The sequence below is a fragment of the Hemicordylus capensis genome, chromosome 14 (assembly GCF_027244095.1).
Source record: "Hemicordylus capensis ecotype Gifberg chromosome 14, rHemCap1.1.pri, whole genome shotgun sequence".
Taxonomy (NCBI): Eukaryota; Metazoa; Chordata; class Lepidosauria; order Squamata; family Cordylidae; genus Hemicordylus; species Hemicordylus capensis.
This window is the reverse complement of record NC_069670.1, coordinates 15849498-15867439: the sequence shown is the minus strand read 5'-3', so window position 1 is coordinate 15867439 and position 17942 is coordinate 15849498. Positions and strand designations below refer to the sequence as shown.

The 17942-nt window shown below is 47.6% G+C and overlaps 2 protein-coding genes across 2 annotated transcripts; one reads left to right on the top strand and one right to left on the bottom strand.

Annotated features, from left to right (window-relative positions):
- Positions 1 to 3483: 3483 nt before the first annotated feature.
- LOC128337293 (shematrin-like protein 2) lies at positions 3484 to 15961 on the bottom strand. Its single transcript, XM_053278095.1, has 2 exons — positions 15592 to 15961; positions 3484 to 4084 (listed from the first exon to the last, which is right to left on the bottom strand). Exons 1-2 carry the CDS (start codon positions 15959 to 15961, stop codon positions 3627 to 3629), a joined length of 828 nt encoding a protein of 275 aa, XP_053134070.1. The 3' UTR covers positions 3484 to 3626.
- On the top strand, positions 8077 to 10055 carry LOC128337487 (scale keratin-like). Its single transcript, XM_053278539.1, has 2 exons — positions 8077 to 8115; positions 9310 to 10055. The coding sequence occupies exon 2, from the start codon at positions 9328 to 9330 to the stop codon at positions 9826 to 9828; it is 501 nt and encodes a 166-aa protein (XP_053134514.1). The 5' UTR covers positions 8077 to 8115; positions 9310 to 9327; the 3' UTR covers positions 9829 to 10055.
- Positions 15962 to 17942: the final 1981 nt, after the last annotated feature.

Genomic DNA, 17942 nt, shown 5'->3' with positions numbered 1-17942 from the left:
CTGTTATTAAGTTTCTGTTTTCGCTTCCCCTTTACTAAACTTTCTGTGCCCCACCACCACTGAAATAGCCGCCACAGTTGGGGAGCCATAACCCCACCTCTCCATCCCCCTAATGGGAGGAGAGCTGATCTTGTGGTAGCAAGCATGACTTGTCCCATTAGCTGAGCAGGATCTCCTCTGCTTGCATTTGAATGGGAGACCATATCTGAGCACTTTTAAGAAATTCCCTTTGGGATGGAGCCGCTCTGGGAAGAGCAGAAGGTTCCAAGAACATCCGAATGTTGGCATGCAGAAAGTCCCAGGTTCAAGCTCTGGCATCTCCAAGTAGGGCAGGGAAAGTTTCTTGTCTGTAATCTTGGAGTGCTGCTGCAAATCAGTGTAGACAATACTGAGTTAGATGGACCAACGGTTTTCCACAGTGGCCAATACTCAGGGGTGATATAGTCCTGTTGCATCATGTGTGGGTCTCTGCCACCACTCCCCACTCCCCACCTCCCACCACAGCCATGCCAATTAACAGCTCATGACCCTTCAGGGGTATCAATTTAATAGCTTTTATAAGGGCATAACCCAGTGCAACTCTTGGTATTATCTCCTGTTGGGCCCTCCAAGTAGTCAAGCAAGCTTTCATGGGGTTTGGGGCTATAGCTCAGTGGAAGAGTGTCTGCTTTGCATGCTGGGAATTCCAGGTTCAGTCCCTGGCAGCATCTCTAGGTAGGGTTAGGAGAGACTCCTGCCTGCAATAGCTGCTGCCAGCCAGTGCTGACAATACTGAGCTTGATGACCAAGGGTCTGACTCAGTATGAGGCAGCTTCCTATGTGCCTGTGTTCTAGGACCATAAGGAGTTGCCTTAGACCAAGTCAGACCATGGGTCCATCTAGCTCAGTATTGTCTACGTAGATGGGCAGCATCTTCTCCAAGGTCACAGGCAAAAGTATCTTGCAGGCCTATCTAGAGATGGCACAGAGGGACCTTGAGAGTGTCTGCCTGCAAGCATGGAGGTGTTCTTCCCAGAGCGGCCTCATCTCCTAAGGGGAATGTCTTATGTGTAGTCTCCCATTCAAATGCAAACCAGGGCAGACCCTGCTTAGCAACAAGAACAATTCAGGCTTGCTACCACAAGACCAGCTTTCCTCGCCTTCCAATTTTGCCTAAATAAGGAACAATACTAGTCTAGTAGGGACACGTTTTGTTATACCGCCAATTTTATAATCAGTGTTCTTATAGATCGATGACTCCCTTGTCATTGAATCTTCCCGGTCAAGAAGATTAATTTCATGCCAAGGTCTAGTTATCCAATAGTAAGCCTGCTTTCCCTCACAATGCAGGCAATGGGTTAAAACCCATCAGCAATTAACAGTAGCTAGCCAATCAATTAAGATTTAGATGCAGATTAGGAAAATTTGGGTACAAACGGAATCCGGGGTGATTTGGGTGGTCAGATTCAGACCCCAAACAAATCAGGGGTGATTCCAAATTGAAATGAAAAAAATTGATTCGTGCACATCCCTAGTTAACAGTAGCTAGCCAGTAGATAAGGCTACAGATAGGGAAACCATGGGCAGCCAGGAAAGGAAACAAATGGATCAGAGAACAAATCCATCCAGAATTTTCACTCGAGGCACAAATGACCAGGCTCAAACGATCATACTTGGGTCACATTATGCAAAGACCCAGCCCCATCGAGAAGTCCCTCATGATGGGGAACGTTGGAGGAAAGAGAAGAAGAGGACGACCAGCAGCAAGGTGGATGGACTCGTCAATGAGGACGACAGTGAATGAACCACTGAGAGACCTTCAAGGCCAAGTGGAAGACAGATTATCCTAGAGAGAATCTCTCGATGTGGTCGCTAAGTGTCGACACCAACTTGACAGCAATCCATCCATCCATCCATCCATCCATCCATCCATCCATCCATCCAAGAAACCTTATGGTGCGGGAAGTTGTGTTTTCTAGGATATTGTAAGATTGTTCTGTAGCTAATCTATCTGATTGTAATGAACTGCTTGCTTAAGTAGAGCAGGGAGGAAAGCTCGGGGGTTTGAGGGAGGAAGGCCATAGTCTAAAGCTCTGTATGCAAGAGATGGGGAGATAGTAACCCTGCTTCTATACTGTTGTATTGTGTGTAATTATTTGTCACTATTTGTGCATATCAGTTATATTTGTTATTCTGATTTTTATCTCTTGGTTGGCCAATGGCTGTAATAAAAACTGATAGTGATACTGAGATGGTAACCCCTTGAGTCTTTCTCTATGCCAAAGGTTCTCAAATTGGGGCTCCCCAATGTTTCTGGACTACAAATCTCATCATCCTCAGTCACAAAGGGGATGATTGATGTTGTAGCCGAAAAGGAGCTGGCACCCAAGCTGGGAGGAGCGGAGAGCTGGTCCGGTGGTAGCAAGCATGACTGGGCCCCTTAGCTCAGTAGGGTCCACCCTGGTTGCATATGAAAGGGAGACTAGAAGTGTGAGCACTGTAAGAGATTCCCCCCTTAGGGGATGGAGTCGCTCTGGGAAGAGTATCTAGGTTCCAAGTTCCCTCCCTGGCAGCATCTCCAAGATAGGGCTGAGAGAGATTCCTGCCCGCAACCTTGGAGAGGCCGCTGCCAGTCTGTGGAGTAAATACAGAGCTAGATTGACCAATAGTCCGACTCAGTATATGGCAGCTTCCTATGTTCCTAATAAGCTAAGCCACATCCCTCAGTTCACATGTGATCTTAGCCAAAATGCCAAGAAGTGGTGAGGACTCCTGTGTTGTTTAGCTATGGGAGATACATCAACAGCAATCACTCATTCCTGATGCTTAGAGGATGGGGCTGTAGCTCAGGGTTGGAGCATCTGCTTTGCATTCAGGAGTTCAGGCTCAGTCCCAGGAGGCATCTCCAGGTAGGGCCAGGAAAGACTCCTGCCTGAAACCTTGACAAGCTGCTGCCAGTCAGAGCAGATAATACTGAGCGAGGTGGACCAGGGTCCTGACTCAGCATCAAGCAACTTTCTGTGTTCCTAGGATCTTCCACCCCACCAGGCCTCTGGACCTGGCCTCTGGACTTGGCCCTAACCATTTTACTGGTGTACAACATACAGGAACGTGAAGAAACCAAATTCATAGACACTGGAGTTGAGATGCAGAAAATGCTTTAATAGGCAAGAGAAACAGCAGTACACTTGACAGTAATAGCAAAAAAGAGCAGGAGTCGTGCAGAAATTGAACAGCTTCCTCACTTAGAATCTTCTAGAACAAGCAAAGAGGAAAGAAACCAAGGGCTCTCCTTCAAGTCCGAGGCTGGCAAATCTTTCCAGATTCATGTACAGACATCAAACGCAGAGGCTCTTTCCCCGAGAGAGAAGCCTACATCTTAGTGGAGATGAGAGAGCGAAATTAGCACAGAGAGATGAAAATGTTGGAGGGACTCGGAGGGCGACAGGAAAATAGAGTCAAGAAAACTTGGGTCCTGAGTTTCAGACATGCTGAGAATGGGAAACTACTGTTGACGCTGGATGGGAGAGCAGACTCTTATCATGGCTGAATCTAGGTGGGTGACGTCAGTTACAGTTCTAGGTCATGGCTGCCCATTCCTGGTCGTTTCTATGGTCATGTGGAAATTCCTATTGGCTTTAATAGGTTTATTTGCACACATTCCCACAGACGCTTCCACGGCGCCCCAGGAGAGACCTCTTTCCAAAATATCCACTCCTCCTTCCAAGGGCTCCATAACCATAACCCAGACCCCCATAGAGACCAGATCCTACAATCCCGGAACCACCAATGGCGCAGGGAGTGATGCCTCCCACGGAGACGGGTTCGCAGCTAGCGGACAGGATGGGTCCTGGGTTGGTCACCAAGAAGGGGGGTTGCTGGAACACGACCTCTGCTGGGTTGAGCTGGATGAAGGGGGAAGGGATGACTCCGGCCATGGTTCCCAGGTTGCCAGAAGTTTGGACGGCTCCATAGCCAGAGCCCAGACCTCCGTAGCCAAGGCCACCAAGGCCAGAGCCAGAGCCAAGACCACCAAGGCCATATCCATAGCCAATACCACCAAGGCCATAGCCTAAGCCATTCAATGCAGAGCCGAAACCTGCCACTGGGGTAGAAGCACAGGATGGGACGGTGCAGGCTGCTCCGCAGTTAAAAACCATGGCTGGAAATCTGGAGGTGAGTCTGTAAGATTGGCAGAACAGAAGGCATCAGAAATGAACTCCTACTCCCTGACTCAGTCGTGGATCTTGTTACTTTGCTCGGACCATCACAGGAGCCAAGATGCCACCAGTGAAACCTGGTGAGGTTTTCAGAATTTCATTTCACTTCATTTCCTCTGGCTTGCATGCATTAAGAAGGTATTCCCACCTCCAAAGCCTGTGAAATTTCAAAGCTAGATTGGCCAAATTCTGGTGGCATTGTCTTCACAAGCAAGGATTCCACCCTTGCTCATATTTAGGCCTCTGACCACTATACACTCCTCTCATATATAGCCACCAAGTGAAGAGCTTGGGCACGGCTGCTCAACTTTCGCCCTCCCACTGTTTTTGGACTATAGCTCCCAGAATCCCCAACCACAGTGGTCTACAGCCAGGAATTATGGGAGTTGTAGGCCAACATCTGCAGGAGGACCCAAGTTGAGCAGCCCTGAGCAAGAGGATGGGGCTGCAGATCAGTGGTGTAACAGCTGCATTGCATGCAGAACGCTTCCATCCCTGGCAGCACCACCGGGTGAGGCTGAGAAAATCCCCGCCTGAAACCTTGGAGAACCGGTGTCATCCAGTGTAGACTTCATGGCAGAGCATCTGCTTTGCATGCAGAAGGTTCTCTGGCGGCACCTGCAGCTGGGTCTGGGAAAGACCCATGCCAGAAAACTTGGAGAGCTGCTGCCAGTCAGTTTGGGCAGTCCTGAGCAGGAAGGACCAATGGTCTGGCTCAATATAGGGCAGCATCCATTGTTCCTCTGAGAAGAAACACAAGAGAACTGCTGGATCAGACTAAAATCCTTCCAGTTCAGCCTCCTGTTTCCAACAGCAGACAACAAGATACCATTGGGAGGTCCACAAAGCCTGGCACAAAGAAAATAGCCCCTTCCCACTTTTGCTCCCCATTGCCTGGCATTAAGTGGCACACTAATCCTAGACTAGCTGTCAACCGCTCCATATTCTGAAGAACAGAAGACTCAAGGTGGAAGATCCACCAAGCTCTGTGTCAACGAGACTCTATCAAAACACAACCAAGAAAATGGACTTACCGGCTTCTCTGAGAAGATGCAGTGAAGACAGGAGAGTAGAATGAAGCTGATGTAAGGACAGAGGGAATGTGGAGCTTTTATACAGTTTCCCCAGCCTCTCTTGTGGTTCGGATGCTCCATCATTCTAGCTAACCTTAGGCTGTTGACAAGTTTCCTTTCATGTCCCAAAATTACTGTGCATCTGCATAGCTGTGGTGATGAACTAAGTTGTTGTCTAAATGCAATGCTAATCATCCAGCACCTCTCCACACATTTATTTTTTCTATCTCTCGCTTCTTTTTAAATCTGCTGACTTGAACTCACTTCAGTTTATTTGATGTTGAGAAATAGGGATTGGGAATCCCCAGAGGGCGGGAATGAAAATCTTTGATGTTCTTGCATCAGCAGCTCAGGGCAGTTTAGGATATCTTTTGTCTTCTTGCTGGGACTGGACAGGTCAGAGATAATGCTGAGGTTGGAACTGAACTGGTTCTGAGGTAAAATTCAGAAGAGAATTTCAGGCAAGAAGAAGCTGAATTTCATGCAAAGAGAAGCTGAATTTTCAAAAGGGAAGATTTCAGGGTCCTTACTGAGGATAACTCTTGGAGAATTATCTCACACATTTCCTCCAAATTTTCGCTGCCTACAGGCTGGGAAAAGATGAGCTGAATTTAGAGGGTTTGTTTTAGGCAAAACACCTCTACTTCTTTCAAGAGAAGTTACGCCACACACATTCATTTTGGTCCCTTCAAAACCATTTTGAGTTCTTTGAGCAAAACCTCAAAGGGTTTGGTGGAAATGTTGAGATAAATGTGTGGGTTGAGGCCGTCTACAGCCCATCAGAGGGTCCCTCCAAGTGGTTGTTGCTCATGGTTTTCTTCAGTTTCTTTTGCATTCTTTTTTGGATTGTAAGCCTGTTTGGGACAGGAAACCATCATCCGGGCATCTTGGGACTCCCCTTCACCAACAGGGCCAAAAAGACACCTGTTAAAGGAGCAGAGGAGCTGTCCCTCTTCAGCATAGCAGTAATATCCCCTTTTCAAAATGGCAATTCTCTTGTACTGAGCAGGGGGAGAGCAACTGTCCCTTTTCAGCCTAGCATGATATCCCTTTTCAAAATGGCAGCTCTCTTGTTCTGAGCAGGGGGAGAGCAACTGTCCCTCTTCAGCCCACCATGATATTCCTTTTCAAAATGGCGGCTCTCTTGTACTGAGCAGAGGGAGAGCAACTGTCCCCCTTCAGTCAAATAAAGCCTCCTTCCCACTGGCTGTTGCTGGTTGTATCCCTGGGGTTACTTTCTAGACTGTGTGCCCCATGCCCTGGGGGCTCTGCTTTTGCTCTGGGAACCACATTGGGAACTCTTTGGGTTCCAAAGCAGAGTGAGGAGATGGGACATCAATGATATATGACCTTTACCCCTCAGGCAAAGGTCAGGGATTCCTGCTAGCTCGGTTAAGGGGTGCCTTTTCAAAATGGCAGCTCTCTTGTACTGCACAGGGGGAGAGCAAGAGTCCTTACCCAGCCCTGGACATCATCCCACCAGTGGCTGTCGCTGCTATTTCCCTTGTGTCTCTTTTTAAGATTGTCATCCCCTTGCGGATAGGAAACCTTCTTCAGGTCCTCTTGCGGCACGTCGTTTGGAGAGTTACTTAAACTTCTTTCAGATGTTATCCAAAAGCCCCACTGGAGCCAAAAGCCCCACAGCAGAATGAAGGGGGAGGGGGTCCCACCCCTGCTACATCGATCATCCACACGCCACGCCACTCATGGTTATAAAAGGGCTTGCCAGAAAAGGGAAGCGATTATGTGATTATAGGCACTGCTGTGATGGTGAGGTTGGATCGATCCACCCTCACATTCATGGATGTGCCCACCATCACGGGTAGGGCTCTGCGCTCTTCAGACAAGCCCCACTGTAAGCGTGAGCAGGAAGGCATGCAGGTGAGTAATATGGCAGGGCGGGACTTCCTCCCTCCTCCCTCCTCACTGTACAACGGGGATTTTTACAACATCCAACGCTGCCTTGGTTGAGAGCCCTTTGGGAGAGGGATCCATCTTCTCCCTCTTCTCCCTATGGAAACCACTTCAAGAACTTTGGTTGGTTGAAAGTGGCCTGTGAATATTCCAGATAATGCACAAATATAAACTGAAATCTGTGGAACTCTCTGCCATGGGATGTAGAGATAGTTGCCAGCTTTGATGGCTTTAAGGCAGGATTTGACAAATTCACGGGGGACAAGCTTATTGAAGGCCTTCATCTCCTGGTTGTGTGGCTTGTCAAGGTATCTGGTGGGCCACTGTGTGAAACTGGGAGATGGGCCTTAGGTCAGATCTTTGTATGTTCTTATGATCCTAAATGGAATCTGGGGCATGAAACAGGGCAGGTATTTCACTGGAACTCACTGAAACTGACTAAATTTGTGAACGTACATCCCAAGGAAATTAAGGTGTCCTTTTGAGTAACTCCTGAATAGTACCATTGAGTTACATAGTCTGGATGCAAACCCCTGTGATCAGCCATTTTTAAGAAGAATGAAGAGGGCCCCAACTCCTTTGGATGTCAGTGCCACAGAAGAAGGAAACAAGGAAATGCATTTTTGCTGAGGAATGCAAAGGAGAAGATCAAAGTGTCAGAAATGTGCCAGCCACAATGTGCAGGTGTGTCAAAATGCTAACACTTTACCTCTCCTTTGAGACTCATTAAAGTAATTTGGGGGCATGATGCAGTTCCCAAATGGCTCTGGGCTGCTTGCTAATTAAAACCACAGGCACAAAGTGGTGTCTCCAAGCTGACGGGGCCAGCATGGGACACCGAGAAAATGGTATAAAAGGCCTCCCCATCCTGAGATCTTCCATCAGCTTCACTCGATCTGCTCTCCTTCTCTTGTTCTCTACTCCTGTAGGTAAGTCAAGAGGCACTTTGAACAGACCTGTCAAAGAGCGGGCCCTCCTATGAGGCATGTGGAATCAGGCCTCTTTGGGTGGCAGATTTGGAGGGGTGGCATGACAGCCACTCAGCCTCCCCTCCTGCCATGGACGGCCTCAGAGGAAGGAAGGAGAAATGGGACATCACTGCTTTTCTTTTTCCTTTCCTAACAGAGAAGGAAGAAAAGGGGAGATGTTTGACAGAAGGCAGGAGATTTGATATTAGGGGGGAAAGAGAGAAAGGAAAAGAAAAGGGTTAGGGTTAGGGTGCTGTGCTTCATAGAGCAAAACACCATGGACTGGGACAGATTGGTTGAAATCCCAGTGACATGAGCATTTTGCAGGTGGTTAGATGTTGTAGCAGGCACTCTAAAATGTGCTCTGTTGATGCAAGATTTCTTTGTATAAGAATCTGTGCCTGAGTCGTATTTGAACGGCAGACGTCCCTGGTCTCTGAGGGAGAGAGTTCTGATCATGGACTCTGGCTGCCTCGAGATCAAACCTGGCAAGCGTTGTTCTGTGCACACATTTGGAAATGTGTGGAAAAGCACACCTGCTGACAGATCACCAGAGATGTCTCCTTAGCAAGGGATCAGACAGTCTGTGCAGCAGCAGGGTGAAGCCCACAAGGCAGAAGAGATGACGAGAGGGCAGTCTGTCTCTCAGATGCATAGATATATTCACAACATAACGTGAAAGATAAAACAATAACAATCTAGGTTTACTGTCCAGTTGTGAGGCAGCCATCTTTATTTATGTACTATTATTTTTCTATATGAAAAATTTGTTGAAAAGCAGGTTTTTTTTGTTATTTATTATTATTATTTATTTATTCACACAGTCAGACAGGTTTCATTGACTGGTTCATTTTATCTAGACATCGAGTCTTTCCCAAGGACCTGGGATGGCTGAATTTTATTGTCAGTTGTTATAGATATCGTCGCAGAATATAGGCTGTTCCCAGTAAAGCTGCGTTTTGTAATTGGCTGATGGTGATTTCTGTGGTCCCTATGGTGTTGTTGTTGTTGTTGTTTTTATTATACTTGAGTTATTGATGGAAATAGGTGACTTGAAGGACAGTAGGAAATTACAGCCAATGATTTCGATAGCCAGAATATCTCCTGCACTCCTGATAGTACAAAGTTCACTGTACTGAGGCTATTTTCTTTCAGCTTTACCTCCAGCAGATAATGGCCAACTGTGGACCAGCCTGTACCGTCCCCTCCTGCGCTTCCAGCCCTGTTGTTGGCTTTGGGTCAGCAGGCTCCGGTGGTCTTGGATACGGCGGTCTCGGCTACAGCTATGGAGGTCTCGGCTATGGCTATGGAGGTCTTGGCTACGGAGGTCTGGGCTATGGCTACGGAGCCGTCGAAAATTCTGGCACCCTGGGCACCCTGGGGGGACTCCTCCCTTCTTGCATCAACCAGCTCCCCCCAGGAGAGGTCGTTATCCAGCCACCTCCCTCCGTGGTGACCATCCCAGGAGCCATCCTGTCCGCTAGCTGCGAGCCCGTCTCCGTGGGAGGCAACACTCCCTGTGCCATTGGGGGTTCCGGGATTTTAGGATCCGGTCTACTTGGCATCCTGTGTTCTGGCTTGGGTTACGGAGCCCCTGGAAGTGGGGGTGGATATTACGGAAGGAGATCTCTCCTGGGGCACCGTGGGAGCGTCTGTGGGAACATCTGCGTATAAACCTCTTAATGCTGAAAAGAAGATCCCCATGAAAGCAGAAATGACCAGGAACGGACAGCCACCATCGAGTTCTGTGACGGAGCATCTAGACCCGGAGTGAGAAGAGCTGTGAGGTTCTGGGACCATCCTCCCAGCCTCCAGCTCCTGTATTAACGTCCGCTACCCCTCTCTTGCCCCCCTTTCCGCTTTGTTTCCTGAATGTCTCCTTTCCAAGACGGAGCCCCACTCTCTTCTTGAGCTTGCCTGTATCATTTTCACAACCTTCATCTCCTACAATTGTTCCCTCCACTCCTTTTCAATAAAATCCATGCTGCACTCTAACACGAGTCTCTTGGTCTACTTGAAACCCCCTGGCCCAATTTATGACTGTGTGGTGGGGGCTGTCTCCAGATCTCAGGGAGGGCTTTGGACTGAGAACACAGAACCACAGGTGGGAGGGCTCAGAGGCAAGTGTGGAGAGGAAGGGCACACAAGCTGAGGAGAGGACTTCTCCACCTCTATTCACTATCCCACTTCCAGGTGGGGAAAATGGGGACTCATTGCGACAATGTGCATTGGGGGTTAAGTGGGGCAGAAGATGAGGCTTGTTGGATAACAGCACATTTCCAAATAGAAATTGAGTGAAATGTAGGAGGAGCTGAACATATATGAAGAATGCGGGGTCTGAAGCAGCAAGTTAGGCGACTGGTGTGCAAGTGGAGGAGAATGCGGCTTGAATGTGACAGGACGCAGCATAGAGCCCATTTGAAGGTTTATGCGGAGGCGGTGTGTGCGGCAAAACCCCACTTCTGTTCTACCCGCATTGGTTCTGGGGGTTCGTGTCCAGCAGAGCTGTCCTGTGTTGTGAGGAGTCTGATTCAGGCTCCTTCCCATTCGAACCAACCCTCGGAGACTTTGTTCTGCTGTGATGCTTTTTATCAGTTCTTTGTGGACAAACCGAGACTCAGAGAGAAGATGGAGATATTGTTTTGGGGGGTTAATCTGTCGGGGTGAATGATGTCCATCCTATTCCTGATGGGGCGGCATCCCCCCTAAAGGGCCAGGTTTGCAAGCTGGAGGTGCTCATCGGTCCAGATCATAAAGCCTCAGTAGCTTCTTGGAGCACTTCTATCTGCTTTGGCTGATGCACTGCCTGAGACATTACATGGATGAAGACAGGAACAGAGGAAGCTGTCTTATACTGAGTCCCGCCACTGGTCCATTTAACACAGTATTACCCATAATAGTTTTAGGCAGGAGACTATCCCAGACCTACCTAGAGATGTTGCCAGGGATTGAACCTGCAAACTTCTGCATGGAGGCATGCAGATGTTCTTCCACTGAGCTAAGGTGCCATCCCCTAAGGGAAATATCGTACCCTGCTCAAATATAGTCACTCATCCAAGTGCAAAACAAAGCAAATGTTGATTAGCAAAGTGGACAATTTATGTTTGCTACCACATGTTAAGATCTCCTCTCAGAAGATAGTTTAGTGAGCTAGCTATGCTCTGGTAACCTTCTGTTTAGATTATTGCAGTGCATTGTATGTGGGGCTCACTTTGAAAATGGACAAATAATGCCAGTCTCTGAACCTGACCCTGACCCTGACCCTGACCCTGACCCTAACCTGAAACTGAAACTGAAACCTAACCCTAACCCTAACCCTGACCCTGACCCTCACCCTCACCCTCACCCTCACCCTAACCCTATCTGCTACACTGGCTCCCAGACTTTTAAAAAGTATCCTGGAGGGAGAAGCTGGGACCAAATTGAGCCACTAGCCTCCCTCAACCAGGATTCTGTAACAGACACCAGATCGTATCCCTCATCCATAATCAGATCATAAATAATTTCTGTTTTATTTTGGACTGGACTGGCATTGCAAAAGAACAAGGTGAGGTTCTGTGGGCAGTTGGCACTGCTCCCCAAGTTCAAAGAACTGACAAGGCAGCTGGAAGGGGAAACTGTTATTAAGTTTCTGTTTTCGCTTCCCCTCTACTAAACTTTCTGTGCCCCACCACCACTGAAATAGCCGCCACAGTTGGGGAGCCATAACCCCACCTCTCCATCCCCCTAATGGGAGGAGAGCTGATCTTGTCGTAGCAAGCATGACGTGTCCCATTAGCTGAGCAGGATCTGCTCTGATTGCATTTGAATGGGGGACCATATCTGAGCACTTGTAAGAAATTCCCTTCGGGATGGAGCCGCTCTGGGAAGAGCAGAAGGTTCCAAGAACATCTGAATGTTGGCATGCAGAAAGTCCCAGATTCAAGCTCTGGCATCTCCAAGTAGGGCTGGGAAAGTTTCTTGTCTGTAATCTTGGAGTGCTGCTGCAAATCAGTGTAGACAATACTGAGTTAGATGGACCAATGGTGTTCCACAGTGGCCAATACTCAGGGGTGATATAGTCCTACATCTGCAGGTGGGCCAAAATTGTGAAGTCCTGCCATAAGAAAAAGAGACCTTTGGGCTGGGAGTTGCTGGGTTGGGAAACCCTCACCCTAATCCTTTTGTGCCTGGCAGAGAACCTCCTCTAGGAGAAAGAAACCTTTTGAGATAAAGAAGCTCTTCTCACGATTGGTGAGAAGAGCTTCTTCTGGGTCTGTGTTGGAGTGGGCTTAGCCCACTCTCCCTGCAGACAATCAAAAGGCAGCCCTGGGTGGCTGGATCAGCCACCCGCATGACTGCCGGCTCTGTCATGGAGCTGGCGGGGGCTGCAGGGATCGGGGGGGTCTATTCGTGTGTTGCTGTGTGTTGCTCCATTAACCTCATTTAAGGGAAGGGGGAATTAGGCGGGCTAGCTGCCTTGGGAGCACCAGGCTTCCCTGCGAGCCCGGTGGTTCCCACGATCCCTGGAAAGTGGGCTAAGCTCCCTTATCTCACTTTCCAGTGATCATGAGAATAGCCTCAAAGTGTCTATTTCTTAAAGGCTAAGTGCCAGGATAGAGACTCGACTGGTCTAGGTCAAGGGAGGAGGAGAGGAAGCACTACACCCAAGGAGGAAGGATAATCTCTGGAATCAACGGTGGTTTGATCTTTATTAAAACCAACAAATTGGCTCAATGGCCCTAGTTGAAGCTCAATGACACGAGCATCCTTTTGATATTTGGCCTGGTATTTGCCCAGTCATCAGAAAGGCTTGATGATGCATCATTGACTTGGGAGTGCCAATGCAGGGACATCTGGTGACTCGACATCTTCCGATTCCAGGCGTTAAGCTGCTGGTGCCATGGACCCAGAATGTTCATTTTGCTCTTTGAAAGTGGCTGAAGAATTCCAAGCATCCGAGCCACAAAATACTAAGCTTCCTTGTAATGCTAAAGAGGCAATCAATCCAGAGGGTGGGTGGCATTTTGTTTTGTAGAGATGACTCGTGGTCATCTCTTCCTGCTGCAAACAAAAAGGGAGGGGTTGATGTCCACATCCCAATGGGATGGAGATTAAACCATTGTTGTTGCAGATCGTGATCAGTGGCCACAACTTGGGTTGAAAACAAGCAGTTTCTCTTTCCATTATGGGTTAGAAATAAGCAAGTGCTCTGCAATTTGCTTGAAAATAAGCCAATTCTCTGTCCTCCCTCATGATGAGGGACTACATATAAGCACTGTAAGAATTTCCCCTTAGGGGATGAGTGGAAAAGCATCTTAAATGAAGAAGGTCCTAGGTTCCATCTCTGGCAGCATCTCCAGGTAGGGCTGGGAAAGACCCCTGAGCCTGAAACCTTGGAGATCTACTGCTGTTCATTGTCGACAACCCTGAGCTAGATGGACTAAGGGCCTGACTCTTTATAACGCAGCTTCTGATGTTCCTATCTCCATACAGATAAGGTCTCAGCCAGTGCATAAAAGGTGCTCTGAGCCACAGAGGTCAATTGAGCCTCTAATGACCACAGTGCTGGATTGATGATGAGAACCCCCAGATTCCCGACCTGGTCCTTTAGGGGGAGTACAACCCCATCTAGAACAGCTGAACACCATTCTCTCAGATGGATGACCCACCAACCAACATTATCTTAGTCTTATATGGGTTGAGCCTCATTTTTTCCCATCCATTCAGTCCATTACCACAACCAAGCACTCATTCAGGACAGTAAAAAGGAAACTTCCTCGTTTCCTGCGTGCCAGGGGTCCGACTTGGTTTAATAGGATTAATTATCACATTAATTTGGTTTAATATGAACCCTTATGTTTAACAGTTCCCATATCCATCCAAATCCTTTTTGGAAATGCAATCTTGTCTGGTTGTATCCCTGATACTCATTGGTCAACTGCCAGATGCCTTTAATAGATGCTAGAGAGCCAGCGTGGTGTAGTGGTTAGAGTGCTGGACTAGGACCAGAGAGACCCGAGTTCAAATCCCCATTCAGTCGTGAAACTAGCTGGGTGACTCTGGGCCAGTCACTCCTCTCTCAGCCTAACCTACTTCACAGGGTTGTTATGAGGAGAAACTCAAGTATGTAGTACACCGCTCTGGGCTCCTTGGAGGAAGAGTGGGATATAAATGTAACAACAACAACAACAACAACTCAGCAAAGGTCTCCCACTAACTGAATAAAGAGGTACTTTTTTAAAGTGATAATGCTCTTTATTTAGCAGGGGGAGAGCCACTGGCCCTATTCATCCCCAACACAGCATCCCTCCAGTGGCTGTTGCTGGTGTCTATCATATGCTTCTTTTTAGATTGTGAGCCCTTTGGGGACAGGAAGCCATTTTATGTATGTATGTATATCTACGTAAACCACTTTGGCATTTTGTGTGTGTGTAGTAAAGCAGTATATGAATATTTGTTGTATTTCTGTTCGTTTAACTGAGCGAACCGATTTATTCCAAGAGATTCTATACCAGACTTTGTTTTATATGAATATGTACATTAAAATAAAAGCAGAGCAGGTCAATATTATGATGCACAGTAAGATTTATTCAGAATGGGGGAGAAAGACATTTGAGTGAACATTTTTTCAGAAAGCAGTTTTGAAGAGGATGAAGCACATAGGATACCTGTGAGGGAACCAGTTCTCCACTGTGGAACTTTCAAAAACAAAAAGAGAGGAGGAACATAGGAACATAGGCAACTGCGATATGTACATAGGTAAATCTTGCTCAGTATTGACTACACACACTAGCAGACACATGTCCCAGGTTGCAGGCAGGAATCTCTATCAGAGATGCCAGGGAGGGAACTTGGAACCTAGATGCTCTTCCCAGAGCAGCTCCATCCCCTAAGGGGAATCTCTCCCAGTGCTCACACTTCTAGTCTCCCTTTCATATGCAACCAGGGTGGACCCTGCTTAGCTAAGGGGACAAATCATGCTTGCTACCACAAGACCAGTTCCCTTCCTCTACATTTCATCATGACATCCTCTACATTTAGAAGGAAATCTTTCCTCCCTCGTTTGCAGAATTCCTGATTTCCTAACTGAATTGGTGGCAAATTTTAAGGACATATTTTCTCTTTATTCTTCTGGAGGGTACCAAGAGGCTGACATGAATAAATGAACAACAGAAGAAATGAATAAAAAATTGACAGAGAAAGCAGGCATGTGAGAGAAAGTCTGGGCCTGATTCCTAAGGGTGCTGAGTCCTCCCCAATTCCAAGGGACATCACATGGAATTGAGAATCGGCTCAGCACACTGTGACCGATACCCAGATAGAACGTCGTGGATCTTTCAGTGGTTCGTTTCCGGTGTTGACAGTCCATGATGATTTAGCAGGGCAAGCAGGGTTTCCCCCGGCCACCAAAGCATCTTCCATAATGGCCCCCTCATAAACCAGGACCCTAGAGACCTCTGCTGGCTACGATCCCGGAACCATTAATAGTGCAGGGGGTGTTTCCTCCCACGGTGACGGGCTCGCAGCTAGGGGACAGGATGGGTCCTGGGATGGTCACGACAATGGGGGCTGGCTTGAACACCAACTCTGCTGGGGGGATCTGGTTGCTGCAGGAAGGGAAGACTCTGCCCAGGGTGCCCAGGGTGCCAGATGTTTCAGCCAAGTCGCCGGCACCGTAGCCATAGCCGAGACCTCTGTAGCCGAGACCTCCGTAGCCGTAGCCGAGACCGCCATTGCCAAGGCTGTAGCTGCCTGCTGATCCAAAGCCAACGACAGGGCTGGAAGCGCAGGAGCGGACGGTGCAGGCTGGTCCACAGTTGGTCATGTCTGAGTAGTAGGAATCAACCTGGAAGGAGGGCCAGAGATCTGGTTAGGCATGAGAAGTGTAATGAGAAAAAACCCATATCACCATAAGACAGGGGTAGAAGACAGTGGGATGGCCCCTAGGTCAGAGGCTTTGAGAAGGAGACGGGACAAATGCATGGGAGAGGAGAGGCTCTTGCCAAAAAATGTAAGGGGATAGAATAGGTATTAAACAGCAGCTCTAGCAGGAAGCTTCCTTCTACTGAGTCAGAACATAGTTGGAAGAAAAGAAAAGATAAGGGCTGGGAGGCATGCCAAACCTGCCCCAAGGTAACTCAATGGAATGGAATGTTCGCAGACTCAGAGGGCAGTTAACAGACAATCAGGTGGACCGAGCTGATGGAACATAACAGTGAGGTGGGGGCAAGGAATGTTTCACTATGCATCTTTCACTGGTTCTTTTTGCCATGTCATCTACCCATTGAAACCCATCTGGATAAGCAGACAGTCCCCCTGGCGCCAAGACAAAAAGAACTGAAATTTTCTCAGTATGAAGGATACTCTCTCAAGACAGTCACACCCCTTTCTGCTTCTGAGGGGGAAAGGAGCCTAAAGCTTTCCCAGTGATCAAGCACAGGCACAGGCAATGTATGAATATCAGGTCTATCCTGCAGCCTTTTGTTGTGGGTCCATACAAACAAACAAAGAAACAAAGAAACAAACAAACAAAAAACACAAACAAACATATTTTCAGGACAATCAGAGGAAGAGGTCAAAGTTCAGATAGGCTGTACCAAGAAGCAGACCGTGGACGACAGACCTTACCTTCCTCTCCAAGGAGCAGAAGCTGTGAGAAGAATGAGGATCAAGTGGAGCTGTGAGTTGAAGGCATCCGTGGTGTACCTTTATATACTTCCAGGACCAATGCTCCTGGTCATGCCTTGGGGCTTGAAGTCTTAATTAGCAAAGAGCCAAATGTCTTATCAGCCTCAAACACTCCAAATTATTTTAATCTCCATGACGAGTTAGGCTGGTCAGTTCTTAATAAGCTCCCATGAGCTTCTCACAAGCCTGAAGGACGTGACATAAAAACTCCCCAAGCTTTTCTTGGAAACCTTCTACCAGATTCAGTTGGGGTCAAAGTGCAAGAAGTAGATTCAGTTTTCTTCCCAGATCTCTTGACCATTCCTTCTGTTACAACCTTCTTCCACATGAACCTTCTTCTTGTGGAAACTTGAAGAACCTTCTTCATGCAGGTGCTTCATGTGAAAACTTCATGATGTGTTTTCTTATATTTCCAAAGTGCAAGAAGTAGACTATATTTTCATTCTAAATCTCTGAGTCCATTTCTTCTCTACAACCTTCTTCCACATCCGCTTTCTTCATGTGATGAGAACCTTCTTCATGTGGAAAGTTCTTACGATCTTTCCAAAGATCACAAGAAGTTTTCTAAAGTTCAAGAAGTAGACACCATTTCCAACACAAGGTGTGGTCACTGATCACAATTGGCTGAATTTCACCTGAAATTCACCTTATTTATTTATCTATCAATTTATTTATTTATTTAACATATTTCTACACCATACAAACTCACATCTCTGGGCGGCTTACAACAACCGCCCAGAGACATGAATATGAAATTACCCCTCCTCTCCCCCCCCTTTTTTTTTGCCACAGGGAAGCTTGAAGCTCTTCCCTTCCCATCAGCCATCCCTACAAAATAAAATGCCAGTGACCCTCTTGGCTAATATCCCCATGAGCATTAGAAGGAACCTTAACATTTGGTGCCTCAGATGTTGGGCATCCTTTGGCCATTTTCAAAGATCAAAGTGCATAATATTCTGAGTTAATGATGCCAGCACATTGAGGCCAGGCTGAGGTGGAACGAAGATGCCAAATGTCCCTGTGTGGGCACTCCAAGCCGATGAGTCAGCAAGTCTTCCTGATGACTAGACGAATACCACACCAAATATCAAAAGGGTGACAGTGTTATTGAGCTTCCA